At 33.7% G+C, this 19,965-nt stretch overlaps 1 protein-coding gene across 1 annotated transcript; it reads right to left on the bottom strand.

Annotated features, from left to right (window-relative positions):
• Positions 1 to 5,696: 5,696 nt before the first annotated feature.
• LOC110100042 (ATG8-interacting protein 2) lies at positions 5,697 to 18,542 on the bottom strand. The gene is made up of 2 exons (XM_020827430.2): positions 17,727 to 18,542; positions 5,697 to 5,972 (listed from the first exon to the last, which is right to left on the bottom strand). Exons 1-2 carry the CDS (start codon positions 18,429 to 18,431, stop codon positions 5,841 to 5,843), a joined length of 837 nt encoding a protein of 278 aa, XP_020683089.2. The 5' UTR covers positions 18,432 to 18,542; the 3' UTR covers positions 5,697 to 5,840.
• Between the last annotated feature and the right edge of the window lie 1,423 nt (positions 18,543 to 19,965).

Genomic DNA, 19,965 nt, shown 5'->3' with positions numbered 1-19,965 from the left:
ATTGAAGTCTCTCACTAAATTTCTTTAGATCTTTGTAGCTTAATTTGGCTCCTCTTTCTTAGGCAAATTAAAGCATTTGATTAGATATTTTGTAGTTCAATTCACCAAATGATTATCATCAAATATCAATCATCATCCATCAAAATGCTAAGATCTGAAGTAATTAAAAATCATTGGTAATATAAAAAATAGTTAAATTTTCTTTAATCATTTAAATGTTCTAATGGATGGTGAGAGATGTGTGAGGATAACCTACTCAATTCTTCTAAATAAAAAGAATTATATTGTATGCACTTTCTATTAGGAGCGTGAAGGATTCAATTTGAATCCATTTGTATTAAAAATCGAATCAAACTAATCATTTAACATAATCATATAGCGAACAAAACTAAACTAAGGCTTCACTTGGGACTATTTTTTTTATTGCTTTCTAAAGCAACTTCCTAATATAAAAAATTTTAGTTCAATAAATTTTTATATTAGAAAGGTACTTTAGAAAATAATAAGAAAGTTGTCCCAAATAACGCCTAAAGCCTCGTTGGGAACAACATTCTTATTGCTTCTTAAAACATCATTTCGATATAAAAATTAAAAATTTTGTACTAGAAAACTGCTTTAAGAAACAGTAAGAAAAACCATCCCAAACGAAGCCTAAGTCGAATCGGTGGAGTTACTTCATTGTCTTATTTCAAATATTAAATCATTAAGAATTTATTTTCATGGTTTCAATTTGGTTCACTTTGATCTTAAATGGTTTTCAATGAAATGGCCTGATTTGATTTAATAGATTTATTCGTTATTCTTATTAGAACCGGAAATACAAAAGTGTCAAAAAATAACTTTCTGTTTTTCTATATGCATTTAGGATGACGCGTAAATGTGTAATTGGTTCCCTATACCCTGACTGTACCTTCAGGTATCTATATATAGGGATCAATAGCTGTCGTGTAAAGACAAGGAAAATACATTCTCTTTATTGCTTTTCATAAGAAATACTTTCCCTTCTTGATCCATTGGTTTCTTCATGGTATCAGTAGTAGGTTGACATCCTGATCATGGCTCATTCCGCTTCCTCCAAGATGGAAGCTCCTTCCTCTGTATCAATGGCAGAGGCCGTTGAGCCTATCATCCCCTCCAATCTGAAGTTTATTGTATCAAACATCAAGAACGTTGTCACGATCCCTCTCTCTGCTGACAACTACTCTCTGTGGCGGTCGCAGGTTTTTAAGATCGTCGGCGCTAATGGTTTTCAAAGCTTTCTTGATCATACCTACGGTCCTCCACGGTCCTCCACTGTCGACCGTCCCAAATGAAGACGGGACGTCTATCCCTAATCCCCTCTTCTCCCGATGGCATCTCACGGAACAGAACATTGCCGCATCAATATGTTCTACGCTTTCCGCTCAGGTTCTTCCGTATGTGATCCATTTGGAGACAACAACATCAATCTGGCTTGCGCTACATAACCGGTTTCAATCGACCAACAGATCCAAGGTCATTCAATTAAAGAATGAACTTCACAACATCTCGTTCAAGAACTCAAACATGACGCAATACCTCACCGAGATCAAGTCTCTCGTCGATCAGATCGCAACTGCCGAAGCAATTGTCGACACAGAAGATATCATTCTGTACATTCTCAACGGGCTTCCTTCATCGTATCAATATTTCAAAACGGCGATACGAACAATGCTCACACCTATCTCGCTCGATCAACTTTATCCTCTTCTTCTAAGCGAAGAAGTTATAAGATTTCATGGCATATCAATGGAGGGATGTGATCCACCTCAATTAATTAGAAAGAAAATAGATAATATAAAAATATTCTCTCTCTCTCTCTCATGTGATGGTAAGTGACTATTTCTTATAAAACAATCTTCAATGATGCATAAATTTGACACTTATCATCATTTTAATCAATGATGTTTCTTGATAAAGTGCTAAACAATTGTATTGGTTCTTTAATATTGCATTCATAACTTCTCTCCAATTTTAGGAAAGGATGATCCTCTCTAATTTGAGATTATAACTGGTAAAAAAAATTATTCCAAATAGTTATTGAATTACTACTAAGCACAAATATGGTAATATAGGATAATAAGAGTGATTTGATTCAAGTTATAATTATGTTAGTGACCCTAGCTAGATCTCTATCCGAATAATAACAGAATGCTATGAATGATTTAAGATGCGGTCTCTTTAAGGAAATTAGTGGCTTAACATGGATAACCTGAAGTAGACCTCCATAAATAGTCCATCGTCGTAATAATCTCCCTCTTTCCTTACAGGTCCTTTAAAGGCCTTAAACTAAACACTCGAGTAGTTCTTCTATTTGAAATGAAAAGCATATGAGAATGATAGAAAACTCAAGTAATTAAGAATTATTCATTCAATCTCATGACCATCATACAAGACCAATCTTCCTTCAGTCCTCTTATTCCCCATGACATGAACAACCCCCCTTCAATTAGACTTTGTTCATAATCATTTAATTAATTAATCGAACAAGCTTGAACATTTTTATAAATGCTTAAATGAAAAATGATCAATCTTGAACAATTTGATTTTAAATGACCAAGAAAAATATTATTTAAAACTTGTTAACAAGCTCATTAAGAAGCTCAATTAGGGCTTGATAAAAAACTCATTATTATTCAATAATATACTAAGTTAAGACTCGATTATTTACTTGTTTTATAATTGATATAAATTTCTTTAATACTTAATTATTAATGTATTTTGTTTATTTATAACATTTAAAAAAGTGGTAATGAATATGTTTTAACTAAATACTATTAATTATTAAACTTAATTATTTTTGCTCCCACAAACGTCTCCTGACCATTCCTCCCAAGTGAAATTATTACGTGCGGCCACTGAACGCTATCCGGAGACAAATCAATACACTCCACACCACCAATACACTTGTATCGTTATTATGTACCACTATGTACCGGGTGACGTAACGCATCCTGATTGACCTCCAGACAGTCCGGTGACCGCACGTAATAATCTCTCTCCTCCCAATGGCATGTGAACAATGAACTAGAAGAGGGCTGTGGGACTCGGCAAATTATTGCATCCGGTCACCGGACGCGAAGATAGGTCCGGATATTAATAAAATATTATTTTAAATTAAGGGCGTCAAAAGCGCAGGTAAAGCACAAGTAAAGTGCAGGTAAAGCGCAAGTAAAGTGCAGGTAAAGCGCAAGTAAAGTGCAGGTAAAGCGCAGTCAAAAGCGCAGGTAAAGCGCATCTAAAGCGCAGTCAAAAGCGCAGGTGACGTTGCATGTTTTTATTGGATATCCGAACCTATTCTGCACGTCCCGTGACCGAATGCAATAATTTGCCGTGGGACTCGCACGCAACGGGTGCTTGCTGGAGAATTCTTAGAGGGTACTGCGAGTTCTTTCTTGTCATAAACGAATAAGCTTCTTCCACAACTCATCCTTTTTCTCTAACTTTGAAGATTCTTTGCTACATCACTCTCAAAAACTACACTGTAGTACACCAGATAGAGATTATTCAACCTTCTCAGTTTTTCTCCTCGTTGTCTTTGTCGTCCTTACGCATTTGCTTAGTCTAAACTTTTGATAAGCACCTTGCGATTTTTTCTTCAGCATTATCTTTTAGATCAAAAGTAGTTTCTTCTAGTTGATTGACTTTGTTCATGGACACAAGCTTCTTATTTATTTTCGTCAGAAAGCTTATTTTAATGGTTAACTTAGGCTTTGTTTGGGACGGCTTTCTTAAAGCAACTTTCTAGTATAAAACTGCTATTTGTTGTAGTAAAAAACTGTTTTAAAAAACGGTAAAAAAGCCGTCCCAAATAAAACTTCAGACACTCATTCACTCAAATTCAGCATGTTACTCATTCATAAGCTTTATATAAGGCTCATTCAACCAACTAATAAACTACTCGATATATTTGCTCATGAATATAATTAATAAGACTTATGTAGTTAGCTTACAAACTGTGCTCAATAATAGGCTTGATAAGGCTCATTTGACTTGCTAACGAATAGCTTTACAGTACTACTTGTTAATTGGAACAATTATTACATTCTCCGACCGGATGCAGAGGAACATCCGGTCAACCGAACCAAATAAAAATTATGTTAATTGGCCCAATAAAAGCTCAATTATTTTATCAAATGAGCTACTTGTTTAAATTTTGATAATCAGAAATGAAACAAACAACCGTGATTTTAAATGAATCAAGTTTGAATATAATCCCTGAAGATTGAATTGAGCTCGAGCAAAGCTCAAACAAGATTTTAATAAATGAAATTGAGATTGAACAAGTACCTACTCAGCTTGATTTGACTTGTTTTCATCCCTATATGACATCATTATTTTAATTTAACACATTGAAAGTCAAAGGAATACCATCATCAATATGAAGATCTATCTCCTTATAATTTTATGAAGTTCATAATTTGTTTAGGATTGACTTTTTAGGAGTTCTAATTAAAAATCACTCATATATAGATTTAAATAAAATCAAATCTTAATATTTCCTTTTAATAAATAACCTTAATACATCAATTTCACACTTATCATAGCATAATATAAGTTTTAAGTCTGATTTTTTCGATGGAAACCCTAAAGCATGCTTGAAGTACTCTCAACATGGACAAGAAATAAAAACTTGAGAAGGAAGTGGAGATTCAATAGTAGGGTAACTTGGTGTGTGAAATGCAAATGTAAGAATTTCATTCTTATGCCTTACTCCTAGAAGGGTTCTTCTTTATTTTTCCTTAACACTATTACTTTTGGCTATTTCTTGATAATCTATGACAATTGTAATGATAAGGAAGCTATTTTAAAAGCATGCTTCTTTCGACTCATTGATTATGGGTGTCAATATTTGACATGACCCGAAATTTTTTTGTTCAGGTTAGAAATTTCACCCCGTTTAAAAAATCGGGTCTGATTCGAGTTGAGACGGAAACCCAAAATCAATATGATTTGACCCGTTTTAATTGATTTAGGAGAACTTTAAAAGATTACTATGAAATAAGTAAATGCTATTCGACCCGTTTTAATTGATTTAAGTAAATATTACCTTAATTAGATTTAGGTTTAAATAAATCAAATTAAATAAAAAATTTTAGTAAAACATACACGAAGCGAGTCAGGTTCGGGTCCGAAAAAATGACCCATTTGCAAAAACGGGTCGAGTCGAACAATACCAGATCAATTCCGAGTTGAACTCGAGCCCGACCCGTGATTTGATTTTGATAGCCCTATCATTAATCTTTGAGGGAGGAGGAATAGAATTTATAAGAGAGATTGATCATCATCCTCCTCAAGTGGATGTTCTTATGCAAGTTAGGTTCTTGATTTTTAGCTTTTTTCAGTTGAATCAGAGGTTCCCACACCAAGCAATTAGTTCTTCCCTTGCACATAAAACATTCAACTTTTGGCTCAATCCTCTTGAATGTCTGTGCAGAGGTACAGGAGAGATTATTAAGTGCGGCATCCGAACCGTCCGGAGGAGAATCCGGACGCGCCACATCATCCGGATGCACCGAGCCCTGAGTAACGTGGCACGTTCAAATTCGCCTCCTGACGAATCCGAATGCCGCACGTTTCTGCAGCCCCCTGGAATGAACACACCCGCAATAGTGAAACAACAAGGTATTCACCAAAGAATCTGGGAACAGCAGGGAAATCACAACTAACCAGAGAGATTAAACAGCAGTAAAACGATGACGTTCAACCTTCAAACTAATTACAGAATCATCTCAACCAATAAAGCACAGCCACGCAGTGATGCGTTCAGAAAAGTGCGTATAGAAGAGAGAGCATTTTCCCTATCTAAATAGTTCCTGAACTTATCTAAGGGGCTGCGCAGCCCATTGGGTGGCAGCACCAGCTTGAAGAGAAGGCCTGATAATGGGCATGCGACGGACCATTGAGAAAGCTTCGTTCAGACGGGTAGAATGAGCCGTTAACTGGGAAGCCTTCTGCATCATTTAAAAACAATGAAAAAAAGTTGTGTGCACTGCAACCGTTCTTGACTTGGGAAAGAAAAAACATTAATATTCATATAAAAATATGAGTTCAGTTGACTCTAAACAACACAGTCTTCGTTTGGGACGACTTTTTTATTACTTCTTAGAGCAGTTTTTTAGTACAAAAATTATAAAAAGCTGCTTTACGAAGCAGTAAGAAAGCTGTGACTCAAACAAAGCCCTAATTGCATAAGATGAGGTCAACAACAACTTGTACCTTGAATGCCAATGATAAAACTTCGGTTATTACTGCTTGGACAGCATGAGAGTGCATAGGAATAATAACAAAAAACTTTTGGCCTAAAGGTTACAAAACACTGCACACATATCATCATCATTATTACTTGAAGAAAACAAGGCATTCTGAATTGAGTTCTATCATTTCTATCTTTTGTTTGCAGTGGAAAGCAACATAATTCTCAGTGTAACAGCTTCAAGTTAAATATTTGATAGGAAATACTTGAGTTCGCAAGTAACCCTAAGGGTAATACTTGAGTTCGCAAGCAAACCTATCACAAATTGGTGAAAAACAGCAAGAATAATGCAAAATCTGGGTGAAATCAGCCCCAAAACAAAAGGTTGCGGTAAGAAAATCAAAATCAAACAAGCACGAAAACAAGATACAAGAGATCCTCAATTCGAGATGAGGATCATCTCTCCCAAATATCTAGACAAGAAGTCTAGAGCCCAAGTCGCCAAAGAATCAAATCAAATCAAGTATGTCTAACCCTAAAGCATCTCATACTACTTAATACATAAACTTTCCTAATCCAATTTCCCTCCCAAGCCCTAGCTGCCCCCTCCTTTTCAAATTTGAACTTAATTGGAATAATGGGACCCACTATTGTGGGCGGCATAATTAGGAGAGGCGGGACTAGCCTGCCTCCAGTATACTCGAATCGGCCCTGGACGGGCCGAAACCGGCCTATCAATATTGTATCAGCATCTTAACCTTTCCATCAAATTGAAGTGGCCTGGACCTTAAATTCTCTAAACATAACTTCGTCATCAGATATATAAAGAAAGAAATTACCTGATTAGAGTGAAGACTTAAGCATGTTATATAAATCTGCCCAAAGAGAGTATCAAGATCCATCTGCAACACACACACACACACAGAGGAAGGAATAGGATACACCATGTAGCTTCCGTGATCCATTGAAAAAGGTTAACTTGAAGTAACGCATAGGATCAAAATACACTTGTAATCTTTTGGTCGAGAATCAGAACCAAATAATCCAAACCCTTTACATCAGAAACTATCTATTTGCTCAAAAACAATTGTAGAATGTCTTTATTAACTTCCTTTTTATTTCTCTCAATTAAAACGATAAGCCCCCTAAGAGAATGGTGCAATCTTTAAACTGCGAGCAGATAAAAGCACCACCAAAAAATAAACTAAGCTTCTTCAGCATATCATTCAACGGGATGCCTATGGGGAATAACAGCAAATAAAGCAGAGCAATAGCTAAAAGTACATCTCCCAACTATTAGCTTATTAAATGGATAAATTTTAAAAAAATAATTATTATTTATGTGCAATTAAGTATAGAAAAACTTTTTTAAAATATAATTAAAAAAGGAACAAAAACCCAAAATTAATTTGCGTTTTTTGTAAAATGCAGACTGTTTTGCGTTTTCAGTAAAAATAATAAAAAATTGATGCATAGAGATTTGCACTTTCACCTTTAAATTTCGTTATTCTGCAGGTTAGCAATTTTTTCTTAACATCAAATAGAATTTTTACTGTATCAGTTACATATTTTTAATTTCTTTCAAATTTGTCTAAATTTTAGTTAGATGATTTAGTTTAATTTATTGTGTTAATGTTATACTCGAAGAAATTTATTTATTTTTTGTTATTTATTTTAATCTTTATAAAATTGACGTGTTTATAAATTGAACATATTTATCTTCTAATAGTTTTTTTTTTCTAATGCCAATGTAGTAAGCCAAGCTAACATTACTGTTAATTTAAATGCTATCTAGTAAATCTTGAAAATTGAAATTTGAAAATTTTGGAGGGGCTGAATATTGAAAATTATAATAATGAAAATTACTTGACATAATAGATGTCAAATTTGATTAAAAGAAATTTAATTAAAATTAAATTTGAAATTAATAATTAAATATTTTTTAAATTTGATTATACTTTATTTAATTTAAAAAATAATGTGAAATAAATTTAAAGTTAAGAATATTTAGACTTATTTGAATAAAAAATACAGAATATTTTAAGTTTATTTAAATATATATTTAAATTTTAATTAAATAAAATCTATAAATAAAGTATTTAAATAAATTAATTTAATAACAATTTAAATATGATTTTAAATGAAAACATATTAATATTCAACATTCATTTTTATTAAATATTTAATAAAAGATTGGAATAAATATTTTAAAAAAATGAATGTTATGAATAATTACTAATGTCTTAAATTTTATTTTAATTTCAATTTAGACGACGACGCAGACAACAACAACAACATCAAGTCTTTATCCACTACTGTGGATCGGCTACATGAATCCTTTTCTCCATTGTGTCCAATTAAAGTCAAATCTCGTTTAAATCTAGACAAATAAAGAAATTAAAAATATTACTGATATGATAAAATTCTATTTTTAACTAACCTGTAGAATATAAAACTAAGGGGAAAACACAATCACTGTCCATCCATTTTTTTACTGTACATAAAAAAAAAACTGAAACACAGAACTGATTTGCATTTCCACAGAAAACGTAAATTAATTTTGCTTTTGGTAAAAATGACTAATTTATTTTGCATTTTTATGAAAATGTAAATTAAATTGATATTTTGTTCCTTTAAATTAATTTAACTACTTTCCTTTTACTTAATTATGTATAATAATAATTCTTATTTTAAATTTAGCCTTATTGAATTCTCATGTTGCCTACTGAATATTGCAGAGATGTATAATTTATTACATAGTGATCTTTTTGAAAAGCTTCTGTCCTTAGTATATAATTAATTGATGCTCTTTTTCATTTCTAATATTTGACACTAATTTTGACCACCCAAATTCACACGTTCATTCGTACTCCTTCCATATATAACCAAATCTCCCAATCTAGTTTTAGCTCATATCTTTAAAAGACATGAATCCAACTAATCGAATATATCGTTACTGCATTTATCCACTTAGCGTTCCTCGAATTGTATGACATAGCTAAGTTTTATAGTACTAATTAGGTCATTTATTCTAAATAAATTTCTCCATTGTTTCTAATTTCCAGTTGTTTCAAGAAACTCTCACTGAATTATAACTAAATATTTACAAAATTAGGTGCATAGGCCCTTCGTTTTGAAATCACCTTAATTATCCAATATATGCAACACCTTCCATAGACACGCAAACTCAAACAAACAATACAAAGGGCTTTTTTAGCTGAATCTAACCAATAATAATCATATAGAGATGATCAAACAAACCATTGGTGATCTTCTTTACTCCTTACGCACAAAAGAAATGCTTAAAAAACATAAAATACCCAAAGGCCATGTTTTGGTAAGAGAACTATGTAATTAGGTACTTGTTAATGGCCTCACAAGTCAAAACTAGAGAACAACATAGATAAGCAATAATCTGAGCAGAAGAAACATTATAGTAACCACTATATAAGACTTGAAAACCACAATATTAAGCAACAAACAAAAAATTTATAGAAGCAGATTTAACATAAATTTTCATTCAAAAGAATCTGCGTTGGCACAAGATGAAAACTATTAGTGAGCAAAAGTGCGAATTATAGCTATCTAATCATCTACTGTGTCAGTCTAGTTAACATTATAAGCAGACCAAGTAAAGGTGATGTTTGAAAAAAATATAGTATAAATATTTGAAGTGATATCACACATTGCACGGAGGGGACCAACCTCATATGCAAGTAAGTAGTTGTTGCATCAAAAGAACAAAAAGATCACACTAATTTAAAAAAATAACAAATAATCTAACTTTCATCATGCTTTCCCTTGAAGTTACGGTTTTTACAACCTTGGTTTCATCACGTTGCAACCCGAGCAATATAAGGAGATATGCCAGATCATTTTAATGTTTCAAATGCAAGAAAGTCCATTCGATGAAATGGGCATGCTTTTCATGTAAATTGGACATTCTAATTCAATTTTCACGTTGCAACCCGAGCAATATAAGGAGATATGCCAGATCATTTTAATGTTTCAAATGCAAGAAAGTCCATTCGATGAAATGGGCATGCTTTTCATGTAAATTGGACATTCTAATTCAATTTCTCGCATATTTACATCTGTTTTCCATCATCGCCATCGCATTGAATTGGGTTGAGTTTTGAATCACATATGTAGATCAATAATGTTATAATAGCAGTTCAGGTCTTCCTTCAGCTCTATTTTTTTGTAGTTTCTTCAACAGCAGGTTATGTAGGGTCAAAGGCTACATGGGTCCTTTGGCAATTTTATGGATTGTATAAGACGATGACTGATGTGAATGTTGGGATGCATTTAGTGATACCTTATATGGCCATTTACCTTTTTTGGAATTCTTAAGGATTAAAAATAAATATTTTAGGCACATAAAAGAGATCTATGATTAATAAAAAATTACTTCATATGTGCAAAAACTTATAGAAGAGGCTTTATCCTTGTAGAAGCATAAAAATTGTCTTTTAGTGATATCTTCCTATTTCTTTTTTCTATTCCTATCTTCTTCTTCTAATCATTTTTCATTGATTGAATATTGTCAAATTTGCTACAACCTAGTTTTCTTTCTTTTGCATGAAACTTAATCATGTGTGTATTTTGAGGTTTTTATTTTTGTCAAACTTCTTTCATCTAAACCGGATTTTATTGTTTTAGTTATCATCCAAAGTATTAAACATTTTAAGATTATTAACTTCCCACAAAAAATGCATGCACGTTCCATTGGACAGCTACAACTAAATCTATACTACATATAAGATTCGCTATAGAAATCCTAAAAAGAACCTACATGAATTGCCTACAAGTATTTATGCTTCACTTGGCATGGTAATCAGCGATAAGCTAAACATCAATATAACTCATAAGAGAGGAGGTTCGAAACCCTCGAAACCTTTTGGATTGAGGTTAGGTTATAAATGAAAATTGGGTTAATGAATTATATCACTTACGTGTAAAAGTAAATGAAATCGTGGTGGGCCATGGAATTGACAAGAGTCTTATAATCAAAAGGTACTAGCACAGTTAAATGCGTATACAACGAATGATTCTGTATTCATCCAATTCAAGCAAGAGAGTACCAACTCCTTCATAACGAGATCTTCACTTGATTAGCAAGACCTCCAAAGAAAAGAAACTAATTTAAGAATATATTGAAGAAAAAAAATTAAATTGTATTCTCCAATAACTTTTTCCTCATCAGTTACCCATTTCTTTCTCTCTCAACATAACAAAGGACTATAGAGAGGGAGGATAGGAACAGAGGTCTCAATCTGTTTAAAGGGCAATTGAACTTTAAAACTTTAGTTGTTATATTGGCAAGAAGAGTGACGAGGATACTTGTGAATAACAAAGAAATTACTATTTAGGTTTTTTAATTGTTTTACAATGAAGAGAGGGAACTAGATGTTATGCAAGAACTCCAGCAATACATGCACTGTTTTTTTTTTTTTCACTATAAGCAATATTGCTACAAGTGTTGACAAAATAAGGCTACGTCCAAAATGAATGTATTTTGAATGTAGCCTTGTGGGTAGTTTGAGAGAAAAGAATAGGAGAAATATGAACTGCAAGGCCAACAAGACCAAGGATGGATACCATCTAGGCCCCGTATCTCGCTGTTGGAATACAGAACCCAAAATCTGCATGGGGGCATTCTTTTGCAACACCATCTTATAGATATGTATGCCTGTGATATCAAGATATTAACAAGGCTACTCTCAGATTTTGGAACTATCTCAACTGCAGAACCACTTATACCATGCTAATCATGCTTATATAACTTCTCTTCCTCCATCCCTCCCTTCCCTCCCTATATCCTATTTTTTCACTTGCAGAAACTTGGTAAACCATTCTAATCACCATATATTAATCAGGATAATCTCAGATTATGGAACTATCTCACGTGAAGTAACCAGTCAAAGGTATGTCATGTTAATCATGCTTCTCTGACATCTCCCCCTCCCTCCCTCCCTCCTATCCCAACTGCAGAAAAATTTACAAGGTATAACACGCTAATCATGCTTATGTAACTTCTACCTCCCTCCAAACAAACCAAATAGATAACTAATGCAGGGAAAAAAGTGATTAAACATCCATGCAATGTATGACTTAGATGCAATAAGTTAAAAAACAATTAATGAGAGAGACGTGTTTCTTAGATCCAGTGAATTCAAAGAAAATAAAGTGAGAGCAGAACGCTATATCTCCCAACAAAGTGAACTATAAGTTTAAAAACCTAAAGAACAGGTTTCATTAACTTATATTTATTTAATTTTTTTAGCATTTAATTAATGTTAAAAGACTTAAATAAGTAAATAATTATGATCCATTTGGTACATCACAGCTGAACATACAAACGTGCAGTCTTAAATTTTGTCCTCGAAATTCCTTTAAAAAAAAGCATGCAGTCTTAGACACACATATAGATGGATTTTTCTCCTCCTAAAAGAAGAACATACATTTTCGTTACAACTTTCTTTTTAAGTAAATGATATTCTATGGTCTTCAAACATAAAATTATAACAACCGTATCTCTCAAACCGTGAAAACTAGTTACCGATCAAGTTTTGTTTTCATAAAGACTTACCTATTCATTAAGCATAATACAAGAACGATCAAATGGCGTAAGGAAGCCCACATAGAAAACTCAATATATTCAATGTATTTCAATCGAAATGGTTGAATTTGCTATAAAACAATGTTGTCAAAAGCATTGAGTTCGGTCAAGATAGTAAAACTGTCGACACAATTAGCAAGGTGTTGCTCGTGCAAAGCTAAGCGCTAAAAAGATGAAGCTATTTCCCTTCATAAACTTGTTTCAATCAAAATGAAGACTTTGTGAGACTAGAAATTGATATAAAATGATAATCATCATATTAATCTGTTCTAAAAATAATAATAACCATTTTTTGCTTCTTTGCATTCCTAGTTACAGAAACTAGCTAAATAGATTATAATAAAAATTACTCAAAATGCACATTTAAATAATCAAAATAATTAAACAATTTTTTTTTTTTTTCTAATTAATCTATTTAAGTTTGCAACATGCCCAACCTAAGGATAATCAAATCCAAATTATTGTATAGTCCATCTTTGTTACCAATCCATGCAATGTCCTCCACCATTGAATTTGTAGCCAACCATCTCCTTGTTCTCGTCAACCCCATCCTCTCTTCCCTCAAGATTTACTAATCTCGAACCAGATGTTCTTACATTTACATTTGACCTAAGTTATATCCTTATTTCTCCAGCTATATCCAAATCAACTCCGAAGAAATTAACACAAAAAAAGCAAACCATCATCCATGTTCGAGGAATAAATAAATATTTATACAATCAATTGAAAAGCGTGCGCTTCACAGCCTGGTTATTAAGGTATGGTGCCCTTGCCCAAGTAAAACTACAGTATAGATGTTGGCATGGCAAGATGAGAAGCGCTATAACAGCGCTTAGGTGCCTAGAGGAGCACCTGGTTCGTCTTTAATAATATAGGATATAAATATTACAGAGAATCAATGCTAAATTTATACTTTTGTGGTGAAAGAAATCCATCAATAAATTTTTTATGTATTCAATGAATGATCAAATAATCTAAAGAATGCATTAAATCAAACATAATATTAGGTTTAATACTTTAAGTACGATGGATGTACTTTTTTTAAACGATGGATGTACTTGACCTTATAATAAAGATAATATTAATAAATTTAATTAGGATAAAAATCAGAGGATTTATAGAATAAATGGAGAACAACAACAACATCAAGCCTTTAACCCATTATGTGGGGTCAGCTACATGAATTTTTTTTTTCTCTGTTGTGTTCCGTTAAGAGTTAAATTCTCATTTTAATCTAAAAAAGAAATGTCATTTCTAATATTTTCTAGCCAAATCTTTTTAGCTCTACCTCTACCTTTATTAACATAAGTCAAATATAATACATCTACTTTCCTAACCGGGTCATCGATAGGCAACCATTTTATCTAACCAAACCATCTAAGTCGACTCTATCTAATCTTATCTTCCACTCGAGCTACTCCAACCTTTTCATATATATGATCATTGTGTATCATGTCTCTAAGAGTAAAGCCACTCATCCACCTAAGCATCCTCATCTCTGCAACACTTAACTTAATATTATGCTTCTCTTTTAATGACCAAACTTTTGCACCATAAAGCATTGCAGGTCTAACCACCATCTTATATAATTTCTCTTAAGTTTGAAGGGACTTTTCTATCGCACAACAAGTGCATTCCTCCACTTCAACCATCCAACTATAATTCTACTAATAATATCCCCATCTATTTCACCATCACTCTGAACAATAGACCCAAAATATAAAAAATGTATACTCTAATTAATGAATTGATCACCAAAAGTCACAACCCCCACTAGATCTTTATTACTAAAATTACACTCCATATATTCAATTTTAGATCTACTCAAACGAAAGACTTTAGACTCTAAGGTTGACCTCCATAATTCAAGTTTGCCTTCAACTCCCTCTCTAGTCTTATCAACAAGAAGAATATCATCAGCAAAAAGCATACACCAAGGCACAACCTCTTGCAAATGTCTCGTGAGAACATCCATAACTAAAGCAAAAAAGATATGGGCTTAAGGCTAGTCCTTGATGTAATCCAACTGATATAGGAAAATACTTGCTCAAATCACCTTGTGTTTGAACACAAGTCACAACTCCTGCATACATATCCTTAATGACTTGAATATAAGCAATATTAATCCCTTCTTTTCTAAAACTCTCCATAGCATCTAAATAAATAATATCATATGTAGATCCTCCTTATTCTCTCAAAACTTCTCCATCAAACCTCTCAATAAATGTATAGCTTCCATAGTAGACTTACCCGGCATGAATCCAAATTGATTTTGAGAGACATTAGTATCACACCACAACCTATGCTCGATAACTCTCTCCCATAGTTTTAAAGTATGATACATTAACTTAATTCGTCTATAATTCGCACAATCTTTTGCATCACCTTTATTCTTAAAAATAGGAATCAACACACTCATTCTCCACTCATCTGACATCTTAGTCTTCAAAATAATATTAAAAAGTTTAAGAAGCCAAGAAATTTCTTCATCTCCTAAGCATTTACACGACTCTATTGGAATATCATCAGGTCCAATAGCTTTTCCACACTTCATTTTCTTTAAAAGCCTCCCAAACTTCAATTTTATTAATACACTAATAAAAATAAAAAACTTTATTTTCATTTAGGGTGCTAAGGTCACTAAAGTTTGAGGATGCTGCGCGGGTTAAAAAATGAACTTAAGTTCGAGCCCGATCCTTCTATATGAATAGATAGAAGTTGACACGACTCAAACCATCAAACAAATATACAGTTGTGATATCGATCGAGATATTTATTTTATACATTCAAATTCAGCTTTTAATGTTTATAATAAAGAAAATTCATATAAAAAACATAAAGCCAACAACGAACATGATCCTCTATCGTCAAATTGATAGAGTCGATAAGGTTCGACCAACAAAATGAATTGCCTATAAATACCCCGATGATGATCATGTTGACAGAAAATCTCAACGGGAGGAGACAACAAACATTTAAAAATGTCTCCCAAAATTTCTAAATGCCCATAAAAATTTAAAATTCCAAAAATATCATAATGTCAAAATATTTAAAATTGAAATAAATCATTAAATATTTAAAGTAAAATCCATCCACCCTCCACAACAGCTTGCCGAGGTGGACAAATTTGAAAATTATTTCAACTCACAAAGAGTAAATGTCTGGTCGAGAATATCACTAAGATTCATTCTCAAATCGTCTTTTACTAGTAAGAACATAACACGTGTCTTTTAACCGGTGGTTTCACCTCCAAATAGCACCACACCGATGATTGCGCCGTTAAATGGCACCACAAGTAAACGGTTATGACAAGGACCCTCTGAATCGAGTGGAGTTTTGACGCCAAATGACACCACTAAATTACGGTCATGGTCAGAGCCCGTATGCTCCCCAATGGCTTCAAATCCTTAAGATATGAATCAATAAGATATAATCGATAGAGCACAAAACCCTCTGTTAGCTAAGGTGGATTCAAATTTATCCCCTTAGACAAATATTCATCTCATGTCTATAAGGTATCCTTAGATGAAACAAACTATGGATGCCGACAAGGATCATCGGTCAAGTTGGGTCGACTACGTCCTCTGACTAAGAAGACCAGGGACCACAATGACCCGGGACGACGAGACCATGGTAGCTTGATCGAGTGTATCATCACTCCCACCACCGTTCGCTTTAAGCGCAAGATGGTACATTTTTTATTTTAAATATTAAATTTTCAAATACCTAAATCATGCTGCTATTATACGCTAATTGACGACTAGCCTTAATTTAAAGTTATTTCTCGTTATTGGGAGGGGTAATTAACTATAGGGACTTGCACCTATAGGAAACCTGAATCAAGACCATAAAGTCCTCACAAAATGAGGGCGAAATTTCTAAGTAGTGTCTTATTCACAATCCAATATGACTTCTAAAAATTTGTCTCGGAACTTACTCGTTAAAACTTAAAACTCTCCTTGACGACCCAAAAAAAAAAAAGGACCTCAAAGAGGCTGTGGTGCAAATTTTTGGAGCCCACATCTATAAACCCTTTTTTTTCTTTCCTAAACCTAATTTATTTGTGTTTATTTAGGGTTTTTTGTTTATTTGAAGTTTTGCATATTTCAATTTATTTATTATCATGGAAGATGACATGAGTGTATAGCCCATCGGATGTCTATTAACAAAAAAATAAATAGAAAATATATCTGTAAAATTTAAGGTAATTGAAGTCATAAACATCAACATAGTCGTTACTTTAAATTTTAATTAATATTCTTATTAATTATTATTGATTGGTGAAGAAGAAGATGATTGAGATAGAACATTAGAAGAAAATTTGAAAGCACATTGACACGACCGAGGATGAGGAAGGGGAGAAAGCAATTCACTATGATGATAATTTTAATAAAAACCCACTAAGTAACGAGAGTGCTAGGGATTTTTTATTTTACAAATTTTAATTTTGGTGGCTTTTTATAATATTACTTTGACATTAGATAGTAGGATAGGGAGAAAGAGATTTTTTTGTGTTAAACCAATTTTAAATTGTTATGTTATTAATTTTTACTTTGATATCTTATCTTTCTTTCATGTTTATATAATAGTTCTTACTTCATTATTTGATATTAGGATATTAATTTGTTGTTATTTTGCACAATTTACTACTAATTACTATGTTATGATGTTAATATGTTATGTCCTATTATGCTAATAGGATAGAAAGTTAATATGTTAGTACTTAGTTCTAATTTCATACTTTGATGTTATTACAATATTTTTTATTTTGCCCAATTTGTTGTTTCTGACGTTTATGCGACAAGGACCATGCCTTGCCTCACCGATGAAAAGCACATTAATGGCCTATTGCACGATTTTATATTTTAAAGGTATAAAGACTTGTTTTACCTTGTCATCAATAGCAAGCTTCAGTGAAATTCTCCGGCTCTTCTGCTTCATCCTGTATAACTTCTTCCATAGCACAACAATCCCAACAACGGCAGCAGCTATAGATACTGACCAAACAGGTCTCATACCAACAAGGAAATACTTCAGCAAACCCAGAGGCACCTTCCACCAGATCTTTTCCCTCTTCTCGCCCTCCGTAACACCCGCATCACCACCAATTTCTGTCAAATCCGGTGAATCAGAATTATCTCTCCCTTCATTTTCCTCTCCTAAATTATCACACGCAGGATCACTCTCTTCAGATCCCATTTGCATAATAGAATGCTCCAAGTTTCCAAGTTCCACTTCATCGATGTTAGCCAACGATCTTTTCCCATCCGATGATTCATCAGACAAAAAACCACTAGAATTCCGCATCGGGGACGTCATTCCAACGATACCCAACTGCTCTCTTGAAGTTTCCAGAAACGTATTAGAGTCAGAATCGGGCTCGACACTACTAGGGTTATCAGAATCGATGCCGCCCTCGTCTCTTTCTTCCTCTGATTGAGGTAGCTGGCTACTACCCAAGTCGAAGGCGAAGTAGTCGTCCTTGATGGCGCCGCTCGGCGTGTCCTCGGCGAGAACAGCGACGGCCATGTGGTTATCAGTGAGGTCGGAGCCATGTACCAGCTCCCAATCATGTAGGTCGGCGCCGTCTTCCATGGTCGTGGAAGCCGTTCAGAGCTCGCAGGCGATCGGAGTAGCAGAAGAGGTTGGGAGAAGAACACGCAGGCGTTCGCTTTCCATATTAGGTTTTTTTTTTATTTGATAGATCTGCTAGCGGTTGAAGTAAATTTTATTTGATCCGGTAACCTGCGTAACTACATTCGTTGGGTAGTAAACAGTCACGTGTTATCATTATTTATCGCGTGATCTAATAATCCAACCCGGGAGTTTGCGTATTGCTCGGTATTGGTCGATTTTGCTCGGCAAAAATGAAAAATATCATTCTGTGAAGACCAATACCGAGCAATACCGAGTTCTTTTAGGTATTACTCGGTATTGATATTCACAGAGCAGTATTTCTCGTTATTGCCAAGCAATACCTAGCAATACATAGCAATACCGAGTAATACGCGAACATAGTAATCCCGGATTCCGGTGCGAGACGAGTCGTCGGGCTGCGCGGTAAAGAGTAAGAGCACGTCGCCACATATTATTGGCTACCGGATGTAGAGTTACATCAGGTCACCTGACCTAATAATTTTTCCAGTTGAAGGGTTCGCGAGATCTGTCCCTGTGCGGTTTGGTGGACTGGTGGGCCAGATGTGACAGAGATATTTCATCTAACATCACTGAAGCTTCTACGATCTACTCATATGGTACATTATGATCTTTCAAATTCATTTGGAACTTATATAGTTCTCTTTCCCAATAGATTACAATGATTATTATTATTATTATTATTATTATTATTATTATTATTCTCCTCATATAAAATTTTAATCTTTTATTTCATTTAATTGAATTATTTCAATTACAATTATACATCTATCTAGTATTGTTGAGCATTGGAACATTTGCATTATTAAAGAGATACAAAGAGTTTAATTTCTTAATTTATTACGAATAATTAGCACATTCATAAATAAAAGATAAGTGCAAGGATTGAAAAAGACGAGATTTTTTTTACATGAAAAACACTGGAAAGAAAAAAAAAATCACGATGAATGTTCTTAGCACATCAAAGATTTAGAAATAAAGACACTTATAGTTTCCAGCAGGGTTTTAAAAATTAGATCTAATCGGTTAGTTCGAATTGTTCAACTGTGAACCGATCTAAAGATCGATCCATATCAGCCTAAAAACTTGTTTTGTATCAAACCTTGATGAACCGACTGGAACTGTCAATTCAACTGACAAATTGGTGAACCAAGTTGGTTCAAGGGAACTTGGTTGTGAGCAGCGCGACACTACGACATTTAGCTTTCTATTTGTAAGAAGTTTTGAGAGACCATTGTGGAATTGGGTGGCACCATCTTGGCGCTTAGGTCTCGAGTTTGATTAATCTGGAAGCCTTTGGAATATTCTATAGGATCACGACGGCCCTGGAAATATGGGCTCTGTATCAAAACCATTTTGAACACCCATTTCCCCAACCACCATGCCATGGAAGAAGAGAGGATAAGGGGAGGAAAATGAAGGACAGAGAAAGAGGGGAGGGGATTTTAGAGGCCATAGCTTGGGCATGTTATGG

The sequence above is a fragment of the Dendrobium catenatum genome, unplaced genomic scaffold (genome assembly GCF_001605985.2).
Source record: "Dendrobium catenatum unplaced genomic scaffold, ASM160598v2 fragScaff_scaffold_1530, whole genome shotgun sequence".
NCBI lineage: Eukaryota > Viridiplantae > Streptophyta > Magnoliopsida > Asparagales > Orchidaceae > Dendrobium > Dendrobium catenatum.
The sequence above is the reverse complement of the archived record's forward strand: the minus strand, read 5'-3'. Positions and strand labels throughout refer to the sequence as shown.